This window comes from Macrotis lagotis, chromosome 1 (assembly GCF_037893015.1).
Source record: "Macrotis lagotis isolate mMagLag1 chromosome 1, bilby.v1.9.chrom.fasta, whole genome shotgun sequence".
In the NCBI taxonomy this organism is placed as follows: domain Eukaryota; kingdom Metazoa; phylum Chordata; class Mammalia; order Peramelemorphia; family Peramelidae; genus Macrotis; species Macrotis lagotis.
This window is the reverse complement of record NC_133658.1, coordinates 85,414,180-85,441,823: the sequence shown is the minus strand read 5'-3', so window position 1 is coordinate 85,441,823 and position 27,644 is coordinate 85,414,180. Positions and strand designations below refer to the sequence as shown.

Genomic DNA, 27,644 nt, shown 5'->3' with positions numbered 1-27,644 from the left:
CGCCGGGCGGAAGTGACGCGACAGGAGCGCGCCCGGCCGGAGGAGGGTGATGGCTCCGCAGAAGCCCCGCGTGGAGTTTCACCCCGAGCGGCCCTGGGGCCCCGGCAAGGCGGAGGCGGCGGTCGAGGACGACGAGGAAGATGACGGGGGAGACGGAGAGGCGGACGGCTTCACGCTGGAGGAGGTGCTGCGGCTCGGAGGCACCAAGGTGGGAAGGGCAGCCCCACGCGGGGCGCGGAGGGCGCGGGAGGCGGCTGCCGCCCCTGGCACCGCCGAGAAGCGTGTGGGATTCGGGCGGAGGGTCTGCTGCCCGCTCCGGGAGCCCGGGGTCGCTGCAGGCGCCGCTCGGCGGGGGGGGGCAGAGCGGGCGTCTCGGGGTCCCGAGGGGCCGGGGGTGCAGTGGGGAGGGGGTCGGGAAAAAGAGGGAGCCGGGGGCAGAGCAGGGCGCGCCAGCGCGGGACCCAAAGGTGACGAGCCAGGCTGCCGGGGGGGCGATGAGGGCACGGGGGCATCGAGCAGACTTCTGGAGTAGATATCTTATTTTATTTGCATTTATTTCATGTTTGCATTATTCTATTTATAAAATCTATTTTATTTGTATTGAGGTCACATTGAGTTTATTGAATTGGGAGGCAACATGGTCAGACTTACTCTGAAGGGAAACCAATTTGACAACTAAGTGAAGGATAGATGGGAGTGAGGAGAGACTTCCGGTGGACAGACCCGCAGACACTTAGTAACTATCTGTGCCCAGATTTAGTTTCTACCTATGTAAAGTGGGGGCGGTAATAGAATCTTATGTGTAAAGTGCTGTATAAATGTCATCTCATTTTTAGATTTTTATTGTATCGTATTTATTGTATTTTATTGTATTTATTGTATTTTTATTGTATTATGTATAATGTATTATGTATAATTACCTAAAAACATCTATTCTAGCCCCATTTTTGCACTTAAAGAAATTTAGGAGCGGCTAGGTGGCGCAGTGGAGCCAGGAGGACGACCTGAGTTCAAATTGGGCCTCAGACACTTCATAATGACCTAGCTGTGTGGCCTTGGGCAAGTCACTTAACCCCATTGCCTTACAAAAACTTAAAGAAAAAGAAATTTAGTCTAAAGTAGCTACCCAAGTTAAAATAGTAGATGATGCTAATAATTGACATTTTTATTGTGCTTTGCTTTTTTAAAAACTGCTAGGTTGGATAGATAGATCTCTGTGCTTGGAGTCAAGAAGACCTGAGCTCAACTCCACCTCAGACACTAACTGTAACTCTGGGCAGGCTACTTAATCTCTCCTTGCTTCAGTTTCTTCAACTGCAAAATAGGAATAATTATCACACCTGCTTCCCAGGTACAGTGTCGGCATTCCTTTTCACTCTTCCTGCTCTCCCATAGGCCCCCTTCCTCAGTCATTGTTTTTAACATTAGAACTAAGATACAGATCCCAGGTCCTTTGACAAGGTAAGTGTTCTAAAGCCTCACTGGGGAAATTCAGACAAGTATTCAATCATTTGATTATGAGAGGATGAGGTAAATTGGTTTGACAGATTCAGTTACAATAGACCATACTGTTAAACACATCGATAAGAATCATCTGATGTGATTGACTAATTATGTCAGATACTTTCAACTCCAGAAAAAACTTAGATTAGGTGGTTATGTCCAATCCTTTTTTGAGTCTTTTTTTTTTGCAAGGCAATGGGGTTAAGTGGTTTGCCCAAGGCCACACAGCTAGGTCATTATGAAGTGTCTGAGACCGGATTTGAACTCAGGTACTCCTGACTCCAGGGCCAGTGCTCCATCCACTGTGCCACATAACTGCCCCATGTCCAATCCTTTTAAAATTTACCTTGATATGCTTAATAATTAACTAAAGACAAATATCAAGTGTTTGAATTCTTTTCAATATTTGATATGTTTGATGTTTTATTATTTTTATGCAGCAAGATTATCTTATGCTGGCAACTTTGGATGAAAATGAGGAACTTGTGGATGGAGGCAAAAAAGAAGTAATTGATGACCTTCAGCAAGGTGAACTTGAAGCATTTATCAAAAATCTAGGTGTATCCAACTATTCAAAGAATTTCCTATTGGAAGAAGATAAGGAACCAGCAGGAAACACAGCCAATGATAAAGAAACTAAAATATCCAAAATAGAAAAGAAAAAAGAGACTCCAGCAGAAAATAAAAAGGCACTAACTAATAAGGACAAAAAGAGTTTGAAGAAGCAAAAACAAGTCATTGATGAAGATAACAATACTAAGCCAGCTGTAAAGAAAGATAAACAACAAGAAATCTTTGAATTTTATGCTAGACCAACATTGCTGATCAAACCTGGGGGGAAGTGGTATAATCTGGAATATACAAATGAATATTCTTCAGAACCTCAGTCCCAGGTTGTTGTGTCTCAGTACAGAGCATTGGCTCAGAAACTGTATCAACATGAAATTGACTTATTCAAGAGTAAGACAAGTAATCAGAAAGGGGGTTCCTCTGCTACATGGATGAAAGCTATCGTGTCATCTGGGACCCTGGGAGACAGACTGGCTGCCATGATCCTCCTGATCCAAGATGATGCCATCCACACACTCCAGTTTGTGGAGACCCTGGTGAACCTTATCCAAAAGAAGGGTAGCAAAGGACAAAGTCTGATGGCTTTAGATACTTTTAAAGAACTGCTCATTACAGACCTTTTGCCAGATGATCGTAAACTACGAAACTTTAACCAGCATCCTTTCCACAAACTAGAAAAATTATCAAGTGGCAATAAGGACACAAGGGATAGGCGATTGATTTTGTGGTATTTTGAACATCAGCTCAAACACTTAGTGGCTGAATTTGTCCAAGTTTTAGAAGCTCTAGGTCATGACTCACTAGTTGCAACTAAAACTCAAGCACTTAGAGTGGCTCATGAGATTCTCTCTAATAAACCCGAGGAAGAAAAAGCCTTTCTTATACAGCTCGTAAATAAACTTGGAGATCCTCAGAACAGAATAGCCAGCAAAGCCTCCCATTTGCTTGAGACTTTACTTCATAAACATCCTAACATGAAAGGAGTTGTGTGTAGTGAAATCGAGAGACTAATCTATCGATCAAATATTAGCTCCAAAGCCCAGTACTATGCCATTTGTTTCTTAAATCAAATAGTACTTTCACATGATGAAAGTGTATTGGCTAACAAACTAATAACTCTTTACTTTTGCTTTTTTCGGACTTGTATCAAGAAAAATGATATTGAATCTAAAATGCTTAGTGCCCTTTTAACTGGAGTAAATAGAGCTTACCCATATGCTGAAATCAGTGATGAAAAAGTGAAAGAACAGCTAGATACTCTATTCAGAGTGTTACATCTTGTAAATTTTAATACCAGTATTCAGGCCCTGATGTTGCTTTTCCAAGTAATGGATTCTCATCAGACCATATCAAACCGGTATTATGCAGCCTTATACAAGTAAGTGACCTTCAATTGACTAATTGTAAACACAGTGCAGTGCTTCACAAACTTTTTTAAAGTCTCTGGTTCATAAGCAAAAGGCTTTATAATTCTAAGTATTTGCCTTGGAAAGAATGGGACTCGTGGATTTCATGAATTTTTGCCTTCTAGTGTCTTCAGAATTTTGTATTTATACTTTAATATCTAATAGGTTAATTTTTTTTATTTTTATGATCCAGTGCTTGACACAATCTGTTGTCTATAAAATGCAAAGTTAGTATCCTGCTTTTCTTAAGTTCCTCACATTGCAGTTTGCCAAGATGTCATAGGATTTAAAGCTAGAATGCAGCTTTGAGATAATAATCCAACACCTTCATTTTACAGATGAATAAGATAAGTGGTATATACCAGATTTGGAATCAGAGAGCCTGAGCTTTTTGATCTTGCTGCTTCCACATGTTACATTAGGCAAGACATTTAACCTCTTTTGCCCTTAGTCTCTTCATCTATAAAGTAAGAGGTTTGGATAGTACTAAGCTGAAGGAACTCTGTGGGCCCTTGCATCTCCAAATAGAGTGCTCAAAAGATTTTATGACTGTCTATAGCTTCTGATTTTATTTTATAGATAGAGTGACTCATTTTTTTGTTGACTGGTTTCAGTCATGTCCAACTTTTCATATACCCTTTTGGAGATTTCTTGGGTGAGATACTAGAGTACTTTACTGTTTCCTTCTCCATCTCATTTGACAGATGACCAAACTGAAGCAGACAGGGTTAAGTGAATTGCCAGGGATCACATAGCTAATAAGCGTTTGAGGCCAGATTTGAGTCCTTCTGGTTCCAAACCCTGTGCTCTATTCACTGCCAGCTATCTCCCTAACTATGTCAAAGGATGAGGTAATTTTACCTTGACAGATTAATTTGTGGAATGTGAATGACCAACCTATCTTTAATATCGACAGCTAAATCTTTCCATTGTGCCCTGTCATTGTCTTTATTTGCAGTATAAAATCTTTTAGAAAAGGTCCTTAAGATAGGAGTTATCCCCAATCTTCTAGTTGTGTCACTGCTAACTATGGCATGGTGAGATCCAAGAACTTGAAGCGTAATGATCTGTAATCCATTTTCATATGCATTATAAAGATCAAGTATAAGTGAAATAAGAAGGTGACTTAGTAAGCAGAGTATTTCAGTGTATTAAAATGTGATTATTGAGGACCTTTCAGGAATATTTCTCATTTGAAATAAGGCACATTGACACAAGAAAAATGACATTTTGTCAGATTTTTTTCCTCTGACCATGAAAAAGGAACAGTGAATTGCAAAATGAAATAGTTGACCTTCCATAATGAAGTGGGGACTATAAAGCTATGGAGGATTTCAGAAGAGTGACTTTTGACTGAAGAACCCTGAATGAGTAATAGACTTGGGAACAAATGAGATGATAGGGAAAAAAAGTTTCAAGATTCAAAATGGTTTATGGGTTTCAGGGTAAATTTTTGCAGCTGGTTTTGGCACTATTGTACTAATGTTCAGTATTTCTCTGGAGACCTGATAACCATTTCAAGCTCTTGTGGTTTTCTAATACCTTCCTTCAACTTGGTATTCCTGTCATTGATTCTCTTCCATATTAGTTATAAAAGTCAAGATCTCTTAGTCTGGGCCAACTGTAACAAGGAATCAGTTCTTTTAGCCATGAACTAATAATTCTTTAACCACATGGGGGTTAGGTAGTATGTAGAATAATTTTTTTAACATAAATATATTATGAATAAGCATAATTGATATTTTATCCTACAGGAAGCTGTTAGACCCAGGTTTACTATCATGTTCCAAGCAATCAATGTTTCTTAATCTTATCTACAAGTCTCTGAAAAGTGATATAGTTTTACGACGGGTGAAGGCGTTTGTGAAGAGGTTGCTCCAAGTCACCTGTGGACAGATGCCACCTTTTATATGTGGAGCCTTGTATCTTGTGTCTGAGATCCTTAAAGCAAAACCAGCATTGCGAACTCAACTGCATGAGCATTTGGTATGTTTAAAAACTTTAAAAAAAAATTAATGCCTTAAATAGATTTAGGTTTGCCTTTTTGAGTATGGGGGGGTTGATGATGGTTGTTTTTGATGTCTTTCGTCTGTTTTTTTGGTAATTTGTTCAATATAAATGACTTTTTGGTCTAGTAAAAGGATTATGTTTTTCAAGAGTTCGGGAGTCTTTTGGATTCCAGATTCAAAATCTTGAGTAAGATTTTAGTTTTATTTGTTCACACCGAACCTATTTTGCCCTTTTGCAAGATAGTGGCAGCTGATAAGTTTGGCTTTTTTAGCTTCAATCTCTGATTTTAGTAGTATAAGAAACTTCTTCCACCAATTCAGAATATTCCCTACTTTGCAACAGAACAGTCCTAGAGAATTGCCTAGGGTTTTAAAAGTTAATACAGTTTGTTGCTTAGTACATATATATCATAAGTGAGACTTGAATCCAGGTTTTTCTGCCTGTGAGATTACTTTTTTATGCTTCATCTTATTTACTAATTAACAATGATAAGAAATTTTCTTCAGAATTTTCCATTGTTTTAAAGATTTTAGACCTTATGGCCACTATAAAATTGTTTTTAAAAATTAAATACCTACAGAGTTCTAAACTTTAAATTAGAAATTATTTTAAAAACAATTTTAACAGGAATCTGATGAAGAAGAAAATTTTATGGACTTAGATGAAGATGATGGTACTGAAAAATTTATAGATGCTGATAAAGAAATGGAAACAAATGCAGATGAAGAAATAGACAAGGATGAGAACACAACTAAAAGTCTTGCAGAGGAAGAAAAGTCGGGTTCTGCCTCATGGGTTCATCTTAAGAATTTGGAGGGTAAGTTTTTATAATGAAGTATTGAATTAAATGTAACAAACATTTATTAACTGTAACTGCTCTATATTAGAGTTTGAGAAACAAAGAAAATTTGTTCTACTTGGTGGAGACAGTACTGAATACAAATGTACAGTGTAATTTCTGAGGGAGGGGCAGTGAAATACAGAGTGGGGAAGAGGAATGACGTGGGAGCTCAGTTTTGAAGGAGACTAGTAGTTCCAAAAGGCAAAACATCAAGGGGAGAGAGTATTTCAGGTCTTGGGAGCAATCTTCAGGAATGTTTACGTAGAGTATACAAACTGCAATCATGGACAAAGTCGTTTTGTAAATTTTTGGAACCAAATTGTGAAGGGTTTTAAATAAACCACTCATGGTCCTTGAATGGGGGAGTGGACACAGACAAAATATGTGCTTTGAGAATTCAGTTTGGCAGCAGTGGATGATGTATTAGAAAAGGGAGACTGGATAAGAGGGATTATCTTTGGTGATGGCCATAGCACCAGACAGAAGGAGACATGGTTAGAGGTATTGTAGAACTGAAATCAGGGACCAGTCTTGGTCCTTATAATTTCATAGCATTAAGTTACAATTTTTTAAATTTATGTCATTGTCATTGTGCATCATTTCTCTGGATCTGCTTACTCCATTTTATATCCGTTCCTATCTCTGTTCATCGTTTCTTAAGTTGTAGCTATATTCCATTACAGTCATGTATTATTTTTTGTTTAACCTTCCTTTAATCAATGAACTTCTACTTAATTACTGTTCCTTTGATACTTCAAATAGTGCTGCTATAAATATTTTGTGTGCGGGTCATTTTGTGGTGTTACAGATGCTTCTCTTAGGCATTCTGACCTATAACCTCATACTTGTCTAGCACTTTGTGGTCATAGAGTGCTTTGATTTTTCATCACATTTGATTCTCACAAATAATCCAGTTAGATACCTATTGTTCCTGTTTTTACAGATGAAGAAATTAAAGATGTTCTTTGGTTATGCTCTTTGATGTCAGGGCCAGACCTGAGCTCAGACTGCTCTGGACCTTTGGAGTGTTGAGAGTCAGCATGATTCAGTGCATTGATTACTGAATAAGAGTCAGAACACCTGGGATTCAAGTTCTGTCATTTATCATTAAAGGTGTAACTTCACTGAAACTTTGAGTACTGAATCCTGCACAGACTGGCTGGAAATAAAGAACTCAAGGAGAAGGTGCCAGTCTGATCTAAAGTTAGGCTTTAAAGTATGTGGATGGGTGTAGGAGAGACAGTTCTGGCATTGTTGGACAGCAAATTTCCTGGAATTAGTGAATTTTATGTGGTAGATTGGGTTCTCTCAATGTGATGATGGTTTTTTTTCTTTTCTTTCCAGACCTGATAATTTCATTGATGTTTGAAAACTATCTTTTCAAATCACCAATTCATCTATAATTTAGAGTATTTGAGAATTGTTTGAGGGTTCTGAAAGACTAAGCTCAAGATCATCCCATTGTTATATGTCACAGGCCTAGTGGTATAGTGGTTAATGGTCTGACCTGATGGATCTGGGAAGTTTGATTTGGAAATCATTACTTTGTATTCTTTTAGGTGGAAAAAACTTAAATACTTATGATCCATTGAATCGAAACCCTTTGTTCTGTGGAGCAGATAATACAAGTCTTTGGGAACTCAGAAAGGTAAGTATTTTTAAATTTTTCATTTAATACCATTGTGCTTTAATTGAAATTTGGGAAAAAAGGAGAACTCTAAAATATTAACCTAAGAAGAATGCTACAATTTTTATTCGTTGATTTTAGAAACTGAAAAATTCTGTGTAAGTACAAAGGATTTCTTTTTTTGGTCGTTTCTGTTATAGCCTATTCACAGTACAACATTTAGTTTTTTAAATTCTGAATAAGATGATGTGACTATTGAATATTTGATTCTAATAGATAAAAATATGTTCTCATCAAAGTTGTGCTCAGTGTGGGGAAATTATTCTTAAATTTCATGTAGTTGGGAAGGAGGAGGAGGGTATTTCACTAGTTTCTGAGGTTTCTTGGTCTCATTTTCTTTATATTGGTAAAGTTCAGTATTCCCCCCCACACCTCTGCTATTTCCCCACCCTTCAGTTCAGTTACTACTTGATCTCTCAATGCTCTTTCATGGTTGGTTTATGTTCCAGTATGGGTCTGAATTGTCACAAGGTTCATTTCTTAGTTACCTATATTTTATGGATGTTGTTTGACTGAAAGTCATGAAACAGGTTAATCTCCAAGAAATTTAAAGTAGAATATCATGCAGAGAGGCATGTGAAATATTAAGTGGCTATGACACTTAGCAAGGAAGAACTTGGAAGAGCTAGAGTAAAAGATGGGTTTGTTCTACAGTGAGGGCAAAGGATGATTGGCTCATGGTCTGTGTGCTGCTCCAGTGCCATCATGCTGTCAAGGGGGAAGGTCTTTCTACTTCCCTCTCACTGCCCATGGGAACTAGAAGACAGGCAAGAACTTTACAGAAAAGAACACACAGTGCTATTTTATTTTTTTTGTTTAGATTAAATCATGAATTTAGTTAAGTTTCTTGTTAGAATAAAATTTTTATCAAATAATCATCCTTTGTTTTATGTTTTTCAAGTGCAGGTTGTCTTTTGCTTGATAATCTTAATATTAGAAATTTGAAGTTTACAAAACTTTTTTTTTTAGCTTTCTGAACATTTTCATCCATCTGTGGCCCTTTTTGCAAAAACTATTTTGCAGGTAAGTCTGAAACAAAAGGAAGGAAAAAGATTTATAAGAGATGTATATCTTAACTTTCTATGAGGTAATCACAGCTAGACCCATAGAAAGTCTTTACTGGTTGATGTGAGCATAGTCCCTGCTAAATCCAAAAGAACAATTAATTCCGTGTTCCAGCCACTCTTGAATACTGACTGTGCTGCTTACTAACCCTAAGGGGACAGTTGTTTCTTCTTAGTGACATAAGGGGGAGGGCTCTAGATCCCCTGAGTAAGCACCTTCTCTCTTCCCTCCGTTTTCAGCTTCCTTCAATAGAACCTAAGCTCCTTGAGGGAACTGTCACTTGTATTTGTTCTTAGGAACTATCAGCTCTTTATGTATCTATTCATCTATCCTCTGTAGGTACTATGAACCTGAGAACAGCATATGTTTATAGAACATTTTAAAGAGCCCTTTATCTAGAGCCAGAGTCCCAAGTTCTGAATTCCTGCCATCCTCCCTTGTACTTGAGTGAATCCATGCTCTTAGCACAACACAGACCACACCTTATCCCATCTTCAGCAGTGGGATGCATATCAATGGAGCAAGTTGAGTTCTTATTCCCTGGAGGATTCCAAATAGAAACTATTAAAAGAGGGATGGAGGGATACTCAGTCAGTTTGGAGGCCACCCACATTGTCTTTTACTTTTCACTTTTATGATGCTTTATTTGATGAAGTCATTTCATCTCTCTGTTGCTCAGGTCCCTCATCTTGGGATGTCTCCATTGTCCTTAGGTTCTTAAAGTCCTATGATCCATTCAGAGAAAATAAGTTGTAGTAGATTACTTGTCATTTGCCATAGAGTCCACATACGTGCATCATATCATTTGTTCCATATAGTGATGGAAGGTGAAAAGTAACTGGAGCGATTATCATTTTCCTTGTAAAGAAACTGAAGCTCATGGAGGGTCAATGACATGCCCAGGGTCACGTACCACATAACTGGTAGAGTAGGGACTCAGACTCATCCTCTTTTCTGAGTGGCATATTATTTTATTTAAATCATTTCTACTCAATCAGAAATAAAGTGAGGAGGGAGAAGAATGGGGTTAGTAGTTTATTATCTTGTAGTTAGAGAAACACCTATCTTTAATTCTACCCAGTGTCTCTTTCTTTCTTACCATTTTGTGGGGTCACAATTTGAATTCATTTCTTAAATGGTTTTAAACTTTTTTCTTGTTTCCCGGTTGTAGGGGGATTATATTCAATATTCAGGAGATCCATTACAGGATTTTACACTAATGAGATTTTTGGATCGATTTGTATATAGGAATCCAAAGCAACATAAGGGGAAAGGTGAGTACTTCCTTATGTGGCCATGGATTCAGTTATCAAACTTTGAAGCTAAGGGCAAACAATTCTTAGGTTTTACTAATTTATACTTTCCTTTTTAGAGAACACAGGCAGTGTTGTAATGCAGCCAAAGAGGAAGCATTTCATGAATGATTTGAGGAATCTTGCCGGTAATTATGAAATGTGAACATTTGAAGCTATAGAGAGTTACAAAAAAATTATATAGGCTTTTGTTAGTGTTTTTTTATTGTAAAGTGAATGTTATCTTCATAATTGGAAAAAGGCAGCTGAACCCCACTTTTTTTTTCCTAGGAAAAAAGTGTCTCATCTATTTTTTGTTTCTCCCTAGACAAGTTCTTAAAACCTTATAATTTTGTATTCCTGTCCTACATAAATAGGCCTACTATAAAGAAAGACATTTGACATTTTTATATGAATATAAATTAAGCATTTTTTATTTTAATCAATTCTTGGGTAATTTTCAGAGTTTGATAATTTATCAGATTTAATTCCCTAATTAGTATTTGGCTAGTTAGCTCATAGTTGTGATTTTTATTTCAGAATGGCATTTTAAAAATTGTTCCCATTCTTTACATTAATTTTCTTTTGCTAGAACTTGAGAGAAGGGAAAATCTAAACTAATTCTTAGTTTTGATAATGTTTTTGTTTGGGGATTATCTATGAAAAGGAGACTTCATTGTTCCATTTTTAAGATAATAACAACTAGTTCTTGAATTCTTAGTTGAGATTAGAATTGTGATTCATAACACTGGTACAAGTTGTCCCTGCTTGTCCTATACATTAAGATAACATGTTGACTGGGATTTTTTGGGGTTTTTTGGTTTTCTTTGCTTTTTAGTTTTTTGTGAGGCAATGGGGTTAAGTGGCTTGTCCAAGGCCACACAGCTAGGTAATTATTAAGTGTCTGAGGCCGGATTTGAACTCAGGTACTCCTGACTCCAGGGCTGGTGCTCTATCCACTGTGCCACCTAGCCACCCCCAATATTGATTGTTTTTGACAGAATCTCAAAACTGCCTTTGTGTTTTAGTTTTTCTTTTGAAAATAAAGTGATTATGCCTATTGGTGCCAGAACCACTGTTTTGTTACTTGCCATCCAACATAACTTTAAGACCAAAAAAAAAAAATGTTTCAAGAGTCAAGATTCTTTTTGGAGCTTTACTTTTCTCTTTATGGAGTTGGACAGTAGTTTAGGCTTGATCCTGTCTTTATCCATAATCACTTACCTCTAACTTATCTGGATTTTCATTTATCATCACTTTTTGAGACCTGTGAAATATTGTACCTACTAAATGTTTACTGTTTATTCTGTGAAGTTTTAATGATAATATGCTTTTTAAAAGTGTTTTTGTTGAAATAAGACATTTCTCCTTTAATGAAATATAATATAAGGCTTTTTTATTTTATAGTGAATAGTAAAGAATTCCTTGCAAAAGAAGAAAGTCAAATACCAGTGGATGAACTTTTTTTCTATAGGTAATGTATTTTTCTTTGTTATTTTTTTTTTTATTTGTGATGGTTTAGAAATTTGAATGACTTAATGCATAATGTTTATCAGATTAAATTATCTTTCTAATTTTAGCTTGGATTGCAAGTTGTGTTGAATCAGTTATGAGGCATCCGGGCATAAGACATGAGAAGTAAATTAACAAAATGTTAAGATGAAGAGAAGAAAATTCAGTAAACCCTTAAGGGTTATTTCCAATAAAGAACATTTTGAAAAGTTGTAGCTTATGTGGTTAATTCCTGGAATTTGAGAGTCTTTCAAATAATTTAAAAGCTTCAGTTTGAAGACTCCAAATTTAAATGATTTAAATAATTGGAAGTAGTCTTTGTTACTGGAAATTTGAACCTTGGAGAGGGGTTCATAGAAAGCAGAGTTAAATTACAGCTTTAATCCTCTAAGTTTCATCTGCTTTTATGGTGATGCTAGTAGTGTTTGGTTTATGGTGGCTTAGTAATTATACTGAGTGTTCATATTTATCTTCACATATTGCATAGAGGCCAAGTCTGCTAGAACCCTTCTTGGCTTCCATATACATCAGGGCCACCTGTATTCAACGTCTCATAATAGTTTATCAGTGACACTAGTGAGAAAAGCAGCAATTCTGGACTCCAAAGACTTTAGTTTGAATATGAATTCTGATACATACTTTCTGGGCAGCTCAAACTCTTGAACCTCAGTTTTCTCATCTGTAAAATGAGGATAATGATAACTTGATACTTCTCGATTCAGGGTAACCATTTATGTACTTTAATGTGATATATAAGTGAGTTGTTATGGCCATATTGATTCCTAATGTTTGACTTGGTTTTAGGCTGGAAATGAAGCAAAATCTTTTGTTCTGCCTGGGAGATAAACTAATATTATAGTGAATAAAGAGGCTTTTTGAAATTTTCTCCTTAAACCAAAACCTTTTAGTTATAATACTAGTTTTAATATTTCAGGGTAGTCTTAATGGAGGCAGATTTTTTAATCCTGAAAATCAAAAATCATATCAGCAGTTAAAATGAACAACAGCTCAATCGGATCCTCAGAAGTAACTGACCTGGTAAGCTACCCAGGAGAAAGTAAATAGATAAAGAATTCAAATTGCTTAATTTGATTTGTAAGATTGAGAGTATGCAATGAGGATCACATCATTAAGATCACAGGTTGATCAGAAAAGTATGAAGTAGCTACTGTGAGTCATATAGAACATAAGTAACTGGGGCAGCTAGGTGGCGTAGTGGATAAAGCACCGGCCTTGGAGTCAGGAGTACCTGGGTTCAAATCCGGTCTCGGACACTTAATAATTACCTGGCTGTGTGGCCTTGGGCAAGCCACTTAACCCCCTTTGCCTTCCCAAAAAAAAAAAAAAAAGAACATAAGTAACTGGTATATCTTATTTCAGGTACTACAAGAAAGTTGACAAAGAAAAACGTAAACGTCAGATATCTTCAGATGATGAAAGTGTAGAAGATGTAGATGATGAAGAATTTGAGAAGATACTTGGTTTGTAGTATTTATTTTTGTGAGAAAGTATTATTGTTTTATAAATTTAATCTTATTTTACCTTCCCCCCCTCCTATCATGGTCCAGGATGAAGTAGATGGAGAAGCTCTTCACATTGCCTATTATGTTGGTGAATGGACAACCTCTAGAGCTTGTTCATTAGTTCGTATTTCTAGGAGCAAAATGAAACAGGAAGAGAGTGGACTGGGCTATAGGTTGTTGGGTTTTTTTTTTAATGACACCCCATCACCATCACCACCCTTATCCTAGGACAAAGACTTGTCTTTTTCATACCAATATTCTTCCAGTGATGCTTAGTGACTACCAAGCATGGAATCAGGTTTGAGAATCCTGCAGAAGGGAAGCAAGAAACATATGTTGACATGAGTGAGCTTCATGTAGCACATTGCAGGGGGATTAGAAGTGGGGTAGGATACCTCATCAGAGAAGTATGTCACTCTGCAAGGTAGGCTAGTCACATGATAGGCATGAGGGACATCTGATGGCTAGCTGGCTCTCCCCTTCTCATCCATCAAAGATTGAAGAGAACTTGAGAAAAGTCTCCTGGGTTTTGTGCTTGTTTATTTTACACCACTAGTCCTTAATCTTTTTCTCATCTCTTCCCTGGCTTTGTACTCTCTACATCCCATAATTGTTGTTCCCATCTGAACCTACAAGATATTTCATAAATTCATGGGGTACATTTCCTGGAGAGATTTAAGAGAAATATAGATGCAGTTAGGCAACCATCAGGATTTTTCAGTATAATCCTTCTTATGTGCAACCTATCATTTGTCTTGTGATCTTTCTCTGGCTGTTTTTATGCTTAGAGTTCTTTTGTCCTCCAAGTTCCACCCCCGTGAACAGTCATTCACATTGTCTTCCTTTGCCTTAACCTCTTAAGAGCCTAGTAACATTCCAAAGGATAGTTCAAAGACTGTGCTAGGGACCGCTAGAAGATTCTGTTCTTGACATTCTTCTCTATATCTTTTCTCTCTTTCTCAGCATTTCCTACTCCCATAGATGAAATGATTGCCTCTCTTCAAGTTACCTGCAATTTTGTGTTTTATCCTTAACCCTTCTATTTCCAACAGGTTTTATTTAAATTTCTCTACCTGGTTCTCCACCAGTGTCTCATCTTCAATGTATATTTAAAACTGGATTCATCAGTTTCCCCCCCCAACCCCCCCTTTTTTTTAGGTTTTTGCAAGGCAAACAGGGTTAAGTGGCTTGCCCAAGGCCACACAGCTAGGTAATTATTAAGTGTCTGAGACTGGATTTAAACCCAGGTACTCCTGACTCCAGGGCTGGTGCTTTATCCACTACGCCACCTAGCCGCCCCCCATTTTTTTTTCCTTTATCCCTATGTTCTCTCTTGATAACATATTTCTCCCCGAGTCATTTCTGACTTTTCTTCCTCTTTGGCTGCTCACCCCAGCCTCTGTAGCTAATCACATTGCCGTCATAATCAGCTCTGTCTCCACGATTGACCCTAACTTTCCAATCCCTCCCCAAACTGTTCTTGGTTTATACTCTTGCCCATCCTTGTCTAGACAATATTGTAAACTGACTTTTGCTTCTTTAGGGTATTCCTCCAATTCCATCTTCTTAATTCATTGATGCTTCTCCATTGCCTACCAAATAAGAATGTAAAACTCCTATACCTAGCAGACACTAAAGAAGTGTCTATTGATTTAAATTTTGTTAGCTAAAAAAATTGTTAGTTTTAATTTTAGAAAAAATCATAAAATTATATAAATTAATGTAATGCTTGAATGACATTAAATCCTGACTCACCTGGTATTGGAATTAGTACTTTGGGAAATATCAATAGCAGTCAAACCATATGTGTTCTAGGAAAAAATATCCAGTGTATTTGCCATATGTAAGATTTTTCATTTATCTTTGTGTCATGGGAAAGATAAAAAGTTGGTGGGAAAAACAAGTTTAATGCTTGCCATAGTCTTAAATTAATGTTACCCAACTAGATGAGTGATCTTAGGAAAAAATTCCAGTTCTTGATTAAAACCATGTGTAAAATTAGATCCATTTTAGTCTATTAAAGTAAAGGAACTTTTTATTCTTAATCCTTGCTATACAAAAGATATTTATAGAAAATAAGAAAAAAGTGACACTTCAGGATATTTAGGATATTTGATTTAAGTTCATTTTATTCTTAGATTTTTATTAGATAATAGATTAGCTAATTAGGTTTATTTATTATATTAGATATTAGATTATTTTGTACTAGTTTATATTTTTATCATATTAAAAGTCTGTCATAACACAATATCACAAAAGACTTTGAATTTTTGGCCTCCCCTAATAATGTTTGCATTAGTATCATTGTTATTAGATAACAGAGAAACTAAGTGATTTATGAATATAATTATGAGTTGTGCAACAAATCATTACTTTTCTTTCATTGCCATAAGTTCAGGATTCTGTAGAATAGAATATCACTGTCAACTTCAACAAATATTTATTGAGTCTTATGAAAGTAACTAAATCATAGGATGTGTTCACATTTACATGTAAGTGAAAAGGTTCTGAAATGTGTTGATCTTTATTTTTTTATTCTTTGCTTTATCTTGTGTTTGATCTTTTTTTCTTGCAGACACAGTTGAAGATGATAATTACTTTAGTGCTGTTGGAAAGGATGACCTTAATTTTGCTGGGTAACATACTCTTTTTCCTCTAATTAGTTGCTTATTTTATTGTTCTTTTTTAATAGGCCTCCATTGCTACATTTAACAAAAAGTTTAGGGTACTTTTGTTTTGCTTTTAGTAATGTACAAAAGAAAACAAAAGGGAAAAAAAATACCCAAGGAGATGAGGAATCAGACTTGGAAGGTAGTGATGATGATGATGACTTCAATGATTTGGATGATGAAGAGATCTCCTTGGGCAGTATGGATGAAGAATTTGAAGAGCTTGATGAAGATGGAGGTACATTCATGGATGTGCTGGATGAAGAAAGTGAAAGCATTGCAGGTTAGTAGGCATCTTTGGATAATGAGAACTTTGATTTGTGATCTTTGGGAAATCTATCAGCTTTATTTTCCCTGAAATTTATAGGTCTTTTGCCCAGGTATTCCCTGTTTACTTTTTTCTTAGCATTTTATAAATATTGATCACTTAAGTTTCTTTCAACCCCAAATCAGTTTTTTTTTTTTTTGCTGGATTTTTTTTTCACATGTCACCATGTGGAGTTGATGCTAATAGACATTTTACAATAATGATAATAACCCTTTTGTGAATATAGAAGCATAGATGACAGGACCAGGGAACTTCATTTTATGACCCTGTACCACCCAGCCCTGGGGGTCTTTCCTGGTCTCACACACTGACATCGCCTCCCGGGGCATGCAGAGATCTTCTCAATATGTGCTTGCTTGTGTGACTGAGCTCCTGGAGGGAAAGCACCTTTCTTTGTGACACCGTACTTCAACCAGTGCTGGTCACATAGGGGTGCTTAATGAATGCTGCTAGGCTGACTGACTTTTAATGACTATACATTTTTATTGTCTTTTTTAAATAACAGAACTAGAAGATGAAGTCGGCACCAAAGTCAGCAAAAAAAAAGGCAAACGGAAAAAAGCAGATGATGTTGACTTTGCTGCATCACTTCAAGGTAAGAAGAGATTAATTTCTTTCATACCTTTGTTCTTTTGACTTAAAACTGTAAAAAGAACAAATAAATTTTTCCCCACCCTGTAACCATTTTTTTTTTTTTTTTTTAGTTTTAGGGTTTTTTTGCAAGGCAATGGGGTTAAGTTGCCCAAGGCCACACAGCTAGGTAGCTCGCCCTCATTCTTTCTAATTAAAGCCTCTTGTAATATGCAAACCCATTTGCTTTCCCATTTTTTCCTACTTCATATTTAAAAATCCTCCAGATCTCTCATTCTCATTCATTGTGAGACTACTGCATTACTTGATATCTAAGTTCATCTTCTATAGGATCTTTTCTCTTCGAATATTACTTGATTTTATAGCACTGAAAGTGCATTCATTCCTTTTTAACCAAAGCCAAAGACCTGTTCTTTATTTTGATTGAGGTTTATAACTTTTCTATTCTCTTCTTGCTTATCCTTGAGCATTTAAGAAATTTTCTGTATTGCTATTCCTAATAAATAACAGCTTATACATTTGTAATAATTTGGAACTCCATTACAAATAATCTTAATAATCTGTCAGCTTTTTTATATTTAATAATGATGTATCTCAAGGGCATCCTCATCTGTCTTAATTAGTATAGCATTTCTGTAGGTTTGGGGGTTTTTTTGGTTTTTGTTTTTAGGCAGTGGGGTTAAGTGACTTGCCCAAGGTCACACAGAAAGGTAATTATTAAGTGTCTGAGGCCAGATTTGAACTCAGGTACACCTGACTCCAGGGCCAGTGCGCTATCCACTGTGCCACCTAGCTGCCCCTCATTTTTAATGAAACTTTAGACCCTGCTTCGCATGGTTGTGTCAAATCACAGTTTTGATTCTCCTAATTTTGTTAGCTTAGTGGAAGAATAGTTGACCTCACAGCTAATAAGGAAGTTCTTGATTCAAGTTCACCTTTCTTCAGATCTGTCTTCAAACACTTTTAATAGCTGTGTAGCCCTGGGCAACTCAGCAAGATTCTGGCTGCCTCAGTGTCTCAATGTAAAGTGGGAATAATAATAGCACTTATCTTGTGACGATCAGATGTGATTGTATTTATAAAATGCTTAATAGAGTGTCTGCTACATAGTAGACACTTGAATACTTGATTTCTTTTCTTTTTTTTTTCTAAGGATTTTTCAAGGCAAATGGGGTTAAGTGGCTTGCTGAAGGCCACACAGCTAGGTAATTATTAAGTGTCTGAAGCTAGATTTGAACTCAGGTACTCCTGACTCTAGGGCCAGTACTCTATCCACAGCACCACTCCTCTTTTCTTCTTGAATAATTAAGATAGTCACAATATCTTATATTGATACATATGCAAAAAAATTTTTTTTTGTTTCTTTCATTCACCAACTTGCCCCCGTTTTCCTCCACCTCCCTCTCCCTATGTGCACATCTGTCTTTACCTGTCTAGTAGGGGAAATAGAAAATTCCTTAGCCCAAACCACTGGTTGTACCTTCAGAGGGCAAGTAAGAAAGGTACATAGAGTGTGAGGCAGAGGCCCCTCAGAGATGGAGGGGCCAGGTTGATCCAGACTGATGTACATTCTCTTTTTACCTGTAGGAATTACAGCTATAGCTTATCTCAAGATGTTTTCCATTTTCTGCACATAATCTAGGATTTAATATTAACATTTTTTATAGGCCCAAAGCAGAAAAAGAAGCGATCCTTTAATGATTCCAGTTTATTTGTATCTGCTGAAGAGGTAAGTCTAAGTCATAGATAGAAACAAATTAATCACCATTATTTTAAGATAAAATTTTCATAAACTCCTCTCTCTCTTTTTTTTTTGTTTTAAGTTTGGCCAGTTGCTGGATGAAAATGTTGGCTCCAAGTTTGATAACATTGGTATGAATGCCATGGCCAACAGAGATAATGCAAGTAAGTAGTTTGTAAATTTAAGATTGGGACCTGAAATGTTATTTGAGGAATAGATATCCCTGATTTAATAAAACTGGGAAACCTCATCACAGATGTGTCCTAGAAGAGCAGAACATGAACTGTATCTTCATCACAGCAAAAGGGACTGTAGAGACCATTTGATCCAACTCATGCTTCACAGACTTTTCTGCTGCCTGCTTAAAAAAATTCATCCAGTTTTTGCTTCAATACCCTAGAGAGAGGAACAGACCTCTATCCCATTACAGGTCCAGTTCTCAGGAAGTCTTTCTGGGGAGTAACTTCCACCCATTGTTTTGATTTTCTGCCCCAAGAGGACAGACAACCAATTTTTCCACCTTTTGTAATAATTCTTCAAATACTTAAAATCATTATTATGCTTCCCTTGAGTCTTAGTAGGATATCAAGATTGTTCCATCAGTGTCCTTGATCTTCTGTATGATGTTTAATTATCTGTGTTTTTCTGAAGTGGGTCTCCTAGAATTGATTCTAATTTATTAATCATGATACTTATTATAAACCTCATTATAATGAACTGAATGTCATAATTTCTGGCATTTAAAATTTTTTCAATGCCTTAAAATACTTTTATGAAGTACTTTTTTGGAAAGATAACCCTTAATGAAATGTTTTCCTATCTAGCTATCTTCAGAATAATGGGATGAGAGGGACCTTTCACCCTACTAAAGTTTGGCCTAATGTGATTGAAAATCCTTTTTGTAGTAAAATATTTTATTTAATGTAATTGCTCCACCAAGCTGACTTTTTTCTTCAAAGGTATCAAGCAACTTCAATGGGAGGCTGAACGAGATGACTGGCTTCATGACAGAGATGTGAAGAGTCTTATCAGGAAGAAGAAAAATTTCAAATATAGAGGTCCAAAAAACATACATAAAAAGAAAAGACCAAGGAAATGATTTTTTTTAGAAGAACCAATTATTTATAACTTAGAAATTCAATTGTTCATTCTTATTCTGTAGCTTTTTGGCTATTAATTGAATTTGTAATAAACTATACATAAGATCATCTGTATCATTTGTAAATTCACGTAAAAGTAAGATTTTAATTAAAGGTTTTGACTATTCAGGGAGGCCATGCCATGTGGAATGGTACATTGTAAAGATGGTGGTGATAGGTCCCATTTGTACAGAAAGATCTGATAGCACTGGGAGATTAACAGATCTTCCTTTTATAGGTGAGGATACAGATTTTGGGAGAGATAAAATGACTTAATTAGAGTAATTCAGGTAGGGTTTTGAGTTCAAGAAATCCTCAGTTGCAGAAAACCTTTTGGAGTCCTATTCTAATGTGGCAAAACCTGAACCCTTGAAAATAAGGGGGTAATATTTTTGGATATCTCAGAGAAATGTTTTTGAAACTGGTATGTGAAGGGAGGTCCAAAAGGAATTTGGGAAGGGAACAGGTTTTTGTGAAGTTACACATGGCAAGATGCATAATAAGTTGTGAAGTAATGGTATTGAGTATTAGCCAGTATATGTTTACCAGAGGATGATCTTTCTTCTCATATAATATTTTGAAATATTATTGAAAAAAATGCTCTAAATTCCAAAGCTTCTCTTTGACTGAAATATATTTTAAATTCATTTACTGAAAAACACCTTTAAGCTAAGGAAATTAGAGTACTTCAATAATGGATAGTTATGGAGCACTTAAAGGCACTTGCCTTTTTTGCTAAGGCACAGAGAAAAATTTCTTGAACAATTTATATTTTTATTTCCTTCTAGGAAAAAGGCTTTTATCTTTAACCTAAGTCTCGGAACAAGTCAGTTCTAATTCAGCCAATCTGTTCAGGGAGTTCTGATGATCCATCAAGCAAAATAAGTCTATATTACAATTTATAATACTATTAAAAATACCAGGTCTGAGATAGGAAAGGTCATTTTTGATTGAGGGGTGCCACAAAACTTTTATAAACTAGTTAACATGCACCTGTTTTGAAGACAGGATACATTTTTAAAGTAAGTTTTACAATTCTGAACATCTCTCACCATGAGCTTTTCTGTTTATAACAAAATCAAAGATTGTATATGAAACTAAATCCTTATTTCATACTCTTTGCTTTAACAAACATATAAATTCAAAATTGCCCTTTACTTCCTCCTTTTAAAGAACAAAATTTATTTTTATTCTAATGTATATTTTAAAAGATATTTCAGCAACCCCCTTCTTGGATATCATGAAAATTACTCTGCACTTCCCCATGCCTTCATGGCATACTTTTTAACAAGTAGAGTCAAGCAATACAAATCTCCATTGTGACCAAATCCAAAATACCTTGTTTTTTGCACCTTGAGTATGTCACCTCTGTGAGGAGATGGGTAACATGCTTCATTATAGAACTTTGGAGATTGGGGTTAATCATTGTCTTGATCAGAGTTCTGAAGCCATTCACAGTTGGATTTTTTGTTTGTATTTTTTTATCGAGTTAACTGCATAAATTCCTTGATTCTGCTCTGTTCATCCTACTCACAATTCTCTGAAATCATTTTTCTAAAAAAAAGAGTTTTTAACTTAATGAAGTAAAACAAACATTTGCAAACCATAATAGAATTTTTAAAAGGATGATTGCATATGAAACTCCAAATCTATTGTGTATAACTTGTTATTTTAAAAAATATATAATAAAGTTATTATATAACATTTTACCTTTTTTTGCTTATCCCCCCCACCCTAGAGATGGCTGCCATTAGATATAAATGGGTCTGTGGGTATGTATATGTATGTGTATGTATAGTCATTCTATACATCTTATTTTCAGTTCCGCTCTGGATACAGATGTCTTCATAGAATCTTTGCTAATTTGGGTATAATAGTCAAAATGACTTACTCAAAATTGTTCTTGAAACAACATTGCTGTTACTGCATATACCATTCTCTTGGTTCTGTAATTTTGCTCTCCATTATTTTGTGCAAGTCCATGTTTTACCAAAACCAGTGAATTCATTTCTTACAGCACAGTAATATGCCATCACTATTATATATCACAATTTGTTAAGCCATTCCTAAATTGATAGGCATTCCTGCAATTTCCGTTTCTTTGTTGCTACAAAGACAGCTGTTATAAATATTTTTCCTTTGTTCCTTCTGGAAATAAGAACTAGTTAGTGGTATTGCAATTGTAGAGGTTATAGACAGTTTGAAAACTATTAGCATAATTCTAGATTGTTCTCCAAAATGGATCAGTTCACATTTCCACCAACAGTCAATTGGTACCCCCAATTTTCCTATATCCCCTTCCAACATTTGCTTCTTTACCCTTAAATCATTTTAGTCAATGTGTTAGATATATAGTTTTAATTTGTATTTCTGTTGTTTATTCATAAATTGTTAACTTATCCATAAGTTTGATAGGTAATATGTTCCAAGTTCTTCTAATTTATTTATGAGAACTCCCTTTATTTCTAGGTCATATATCCATTTTGGCCTTATCTTGGTAAATGGTGGTCTGTACCCTATTTCCTCCAGACTACATTCCAGCTTTCCCAACAATTTTTGCCAAATAATGAAGACTTGTCAAATACAAGGTTAATATAATTGCTTTTGTAAATTCTATATCTACTCTGTTCCACTTCTCTACCTTTCTATTTCTTAACCCAATATCAGATAGTTCTGATAATTACTACTTTATAATATAATTTAAGATCTAATACTGGTTTTTTATTTTTTCCTATTTAAGACAGTAGCATTGAGTGACTTCTCAAGGTCACACAACTAGGCAATTATTAAGTGTCTGAGGTCACATTTGAACTCAAGTCCTCTTGACTCCAGGGCTAGTGCTCTATCTACTATACCACCTAGCTGCCCCAGATCTGATACTGTTAAACCTCCTTACTCTATATGTTTTATATTAATTACTTTGATAGTCTAGAATTTTTCATCTTCCAAATGAATTTTGTTATTTTTTAATTCAGTAAATTAATGTTTGGTAATTGAAATATTAATGTTTGGTGATTGAAATCATCTCATTTTAAATAGCATTTCAGTACATTAATAAATCACAATCTACCTAGCCATTTTCTATTTGATGGGTAACCCCCATAGAATATAGGTTTTTAATTCCCCTGCTCCTTCATTTTAATTCCCTTTTCAGGTTTGGAAAGTTTGCTTTGCTTACAAGCTCCAGTCTTTCCCTAGTATTTATCTCCCTCTTAATTGCCTACCCACCCCCCACCCCCAGTCCTCACTTATCTCACTCTTGAGTGATGTATTAATGCTACAATAGTGGGTATTTCATCCATTGTTGTTTCAAACAACTGAGATTCATCTGATGTCTCCTCCATACCCAGAAATACTTATTTTTAATCTAATGGTGTATTTCAAATATTTTCTTATTTTTTTCTAAATTAGTATGTAAAAACAATTTTTAGTATTCACTTTTTAAAATTTTGAATTCCAAATTCTCTCCCACCCTTCCCTCCCCCCTTGAGAAGGCAAGCAATTTGATAGAGTTTATACTCAATGCACCCCAATTATGAAGAATGACAGTTCCTTCACCCTTGCATCTGTAGTCTTCTCTAAATTTCATCTTGTCAGTGTCCTTTCTAAAATATAATGAATGCTTAGACCTGAATACTGTCATCTAGATGTGATCTGAGCCTAACATAGTACATGTACATCCCATCTCTGCTAAAAACCATTCAGTGGTCTCTTATTGCCTAACTATAAGGAGGTCCTTAACCTTTCTTTTTTGACCCTGAATATGGCAATATGGTGAAGCTTATGAACCCCCCTTTCAGAATGTATTTGTTTAAAATGTACCAAAGTACAAAGGAAGCCAATTAGTTGGAAATAGTTATCAAAAATTTTTTTCAATTCATAAATTGTATGATGTATCAATATGTAATATGTAATATGATATATATCATAATGTGTAATTTTACATAAGCATTTTTCCACCACAGTGTTCTTAAAACATTTTATCTTTGCGGCAATTTTGAGAGGCAGATGCTACCATGAAACTCATTTTACATCTGAGAAACTGAGGTAAACAAGTGTCTAGATCAGTCACACAGCCAGTAAATGTCTGAGGCTGCACCTGAATTTCAGGTTTATCCTGACCCCATTTCATTCTTTGTACAGTTGCGTGTAGTTAAGAAATAGCATTATTTCCTAATCATTAGGTATTTGAATCCTATTATAGAGACAGTCTTCTCATGTTCACCTCTTACCCTTCAGTTTAAAAACTTAATATGAAAGTTTTCTAGGAATTTTAAGTCTTAGGAGATGAAAAGTCAAACAAGATATTTCCAGGATAAATCAGAAATAATCAACAATAAAGGAACTAAATAGAATTAAGAGTTGGAAACGTCTTCTTGTGGAAGGTGGGATTTTAGCTGAGACAGTTGAAGGCAGGAGGTGGAAATGAGGACCATTGTAGTTGTGGAAAGGCTGAAAAAGAATTTCTTTAAAAATCGCAGGATGCATTTTAGCCTTTACCTCCTGGCACGTAAGTAGGAAAGTCAGTATTGAGTATTAAAGGATATCTCCCCCTAATCCATAATGCCACTTTACTATAACAACCCCATTGTACTCTCAGTGTAGGCTAGAAGGTCCTAATTTCTGTTTATTATATATGACTCTTGGTTCATATTAAGCTTGGAATTATTAAAAATCTCAAATTTTTTCTTGTGGATAGTTATCTAGATGCTCCTCCTTATTGTGCTCATCAAGTTGACTTTTTGTAACCAATTGTAGGATTTTTACATCTCTTCCTAATGAATTCTATATTATTAGAATTTGACCCTATTTCAAATTGTTTTCTGAGAGTAAACCAACATATTAAACAGTTCATAACTCCTTCCAGTAGTAGGTTAGTATGCATGAAGATGTTATATAGGGGAGACCCAGAGTCAGGAAGCCTTGTGTTCAAAAACAGCCTCAGAAACTTAAAAACGGTGTGACCCTGGCCAAGTCACTTAATCTCTTTGCTTCAATTTTATCAACTGTAAAATGAAGATAATAACTACCTACCTTTCAGGGTTGTAAGGATCAGATCCAATGAGATAATATTTGCAAAGAATTTACTATATATAAATACTTCCTGTCTTCCTGTCTTCTGAAAAGCTCTCCACATTGACTATTTTTACCTTTTGTCATTTTTTCAGAATTAATGGGTATTAGGTGAGACTTTATACTTGCTAATTATATTTATCTGTTATTAATAATTTAGAGCATTTCCCCCCTATGTTTTCAGTTGTTTTTCTCTGAAAATTTCTTATTCTTTGGCTACTTTTATATTGGAAAATAACTCTTGGTCTTGTGAATTTGCATCAAGTTCTTATGTATTTTAATATATTCATATTTTAAGAACTTGATGCAAAGATTTCTTGCTTCCCAAAATGAGGAAGCTTTTCTTTTTAGCCTAGCTGCAATGATTTTGTTCATGCAAAAATTCCTTTTTTTATTTTGTCCTGAAGTCTTTAAGAACTAATATTAGCATTAATAAAATGCTCGTTGAATCAGTTATCCTTAAAAATTGTTTTGTCTTTTGTAATTTTAATCACTCCTTTCATTAAGTCTTCTCTCCTAACCCTAGTGGTGAAAATTTAACCTCAACCTTTTTTTTTTAGTGAAATGATCTTTCATGATTAGATCACATTTATTTATTTGACGCTTATTATAGTACACTATGTGAGGTGCTAATCTAAAATTGTTTTCCCTTAAAATGTTTTCCAATTTTTCCAACATGTTTTTTTCTCATAGGGAGTTCTCACAAATTAACCTATTTTAAATATTATTGATCACTGGACTACTGTTCCATTGTTTTTTCGTTCATCTAATTTCTTCCACTGATCTACTTTATTTTTTTTGATCAGTGCTAAATGATATTTCTGATTATTACTTCATGTACTTTGTTTTTTGCAAGGCAAACAGGGTTAAGTGGCTTGCCCAAGGCCATACAGCTAGGTAATTATTAAGTGTCTGAGACCGGATTTGAACCCAGGTACTCCTGACTTCAGGGCTGGTGCTTTATCCACTATGCCACCTAGCTGCCCCTACTTCATATACTTTGAAATTCGCATATGCCTTTATTCCTTCTCTTTTCCCCATTACTTCCCATGCATCCTTAAAATAGAACTTATTTTACCTTTTTCCTATAAATTAGCCACATTGGATTTGGATGAATGTCACACTTAATCTGTAGATTAATTTAGGTAGAATTATATAGGTTGTATTATATTGATAATGTATAGTCATGGGCTATGACCAATTTCTAATGATGATCTTTTATTTCTATATTGTGCCTTGGAGTTTTATTTATATAAATCTTTAGTATATTTTGGTAAGTTAACTTAGTTTATATTTTCTGCAATTATTTTGAATAGATTTTTCTATCATACCCTCCTAGATTTTTTAAAGTATTGTACAGAGATCTTCATGACTGTTATGGATTCATTTTTTAATCTCATTTCTTTACCAAAAGTATTGATCTTTTTTATGTTAATAGCAAAAGCTGGCATTTCTATAATACCTGCAGTATGTTGAGCATTTAAAAATTTTATCTCACTTGATCTTTGCAAACATCCTAGGAGATAAATACTATTATCATTGCAATTTAAAAAAAAGGTTGTGGAGAGAGAAGTTAAGTCACATTGCCCAGAATCATAGAGCTAGTAAGTCTGAGTCAAGATTTGAACTCAGATTTGACTCCATTTCTAGCACTTTATCCACTCTGCTACTTTGCTGCCTCTGATAACCTTGATTAGTTTCACCACAAATTTTTTGGAGTGTTCTAAGTAAATCATATTGTTTACAAATAAAGATAATTTTGTCTCCTCTTTCCCTGTTTTTATTCCTTTAATTTTTTAAAATTTATCCCATTGCTTTAGCTGGCTTTTCTAGGACTGTGCCAAATAATCAAACCTGAAGGAATGTTTGCAGCACCTCTGAACTTCCTGGGTAATATTTCAGTTTTTTCCATTGCAAATAATATTCATTTCCAAAGATAAATATGTATAGACATATTTCCATGCCTGTGCCTACAGAGACATGGACACTATTTTGTTGAATAAACTTGCTATCTAACTACTAGCAGAGGATTATAAAATCTTACTATCTCTTATACTTTGTCCTCAATACATGGCCCACCCATCTTACTTTTATATGACTGATGACATCTTTTACTCCAAACCTTCTAAGTTCCCCATTTGAGATCCATTGCAGCTTGCTTATTGTCACCATCTCTCTATTGCCCTCCCAGTGATACTCATTCTCAGATCTACAGAATCTAGTTTGTCCTATATCTCACAATTACAAAATAACATCAGTAGCATATTGAGACAACTAGCTAGCACAGTAGAGAAGCCCTGGGCCTGGAGTCAGAAAGTCCTGAGAACATGTGAGTGTGTGTGTGTACATATATACATATATATGTAATATATAATAATGTAAAATAATGAACACTAGTATATATTTAATGTTACATGTAATATATTAGCTATTTTATGGTAGATAAATATACATGTGTGTGTGTGTGTGTGTGTGTGTGTGTGTCTTTATGGTTGTTGTCATTTGTTCTCAAAGTGTCCCAAATAGCATTACTATGTCAGAAACAAGTTGCAACGTGCCTGACTGTGGCTGATCAGAACAATTCACTCTACAACAGGGTGAACACAAATAGTCCATGTGAACATTTCAGATGAAGTCCTTAAGTTTGTACTTGCAAATATTTCATGTATATGGATATGTTACATTGTGGTTTTC

The 27,644-nt window shown here is 35.4% G+C and overlaps 1 protein-coding gene across 1 annotated transcript; it reads left to right on the top strand.

The window, feature by feature from the left end:
* Positions 1-20: 20 nt before the first annotated feature.
* On the top strand, positions 21-26,685 carry CEBPZ (CCAAT enhancer binding protein zeta). Its single transcript, XM_074203906.1, has 16 exons — positions 21-208; positions 1,944-3,451; positions 5,234-5,465; positions 6,117-6,306; positions 7,890-7,978; positions 8,987-9,040; positions 10,254-10,356; positions 10,455-10,523; positions 11,782-11,848; positions 13,267-13,367; positions 15,985-16,045; positions 16,156-16,361; positions 16,912-17,001; positions 18,665-18,726; positions 18,821-18,902; positions 19,698-26,685. The coding sequence occupies exons 1-16, from the start codon at positions 50-52 to the stop codon at positions 19,835-19,837; spliced, it is 3,213 nt and encodes a 1,070-aa protein (XP_074060007.1). The 5' UTR covers positions 21-49; the 3' UTR covers positions 19,838-26,685.
* The last annotated feature ends 959 nt before the right edge of the window (positions 26,686-27,644 follow it).

Bases quoted from the DNA above. Each gene is read 5' to 3' on its own strand.
- CEBPZ (XM_074203906.1), top strand. From the start codon at position 50: ATGGCTCCGCAGAAGCCCCGCGTGGAGTTTCACCCCGAGCGGCCCTGG. The intron at 3,452-5,233 runs GTAAGTGACCTT...TTTATCCTACAG, and splicing joins TATTATGCAGCCTTATACAA to GAAGCTGTTAGACCCAGGTT. The intron at 16,362-16,911 runs GTTAGTAGGCAT...TTTAAATAACAG, and splicing joins AGAAAGTGAAAGCATTGCAG to AACTAGAAGATGAAGTCGGC.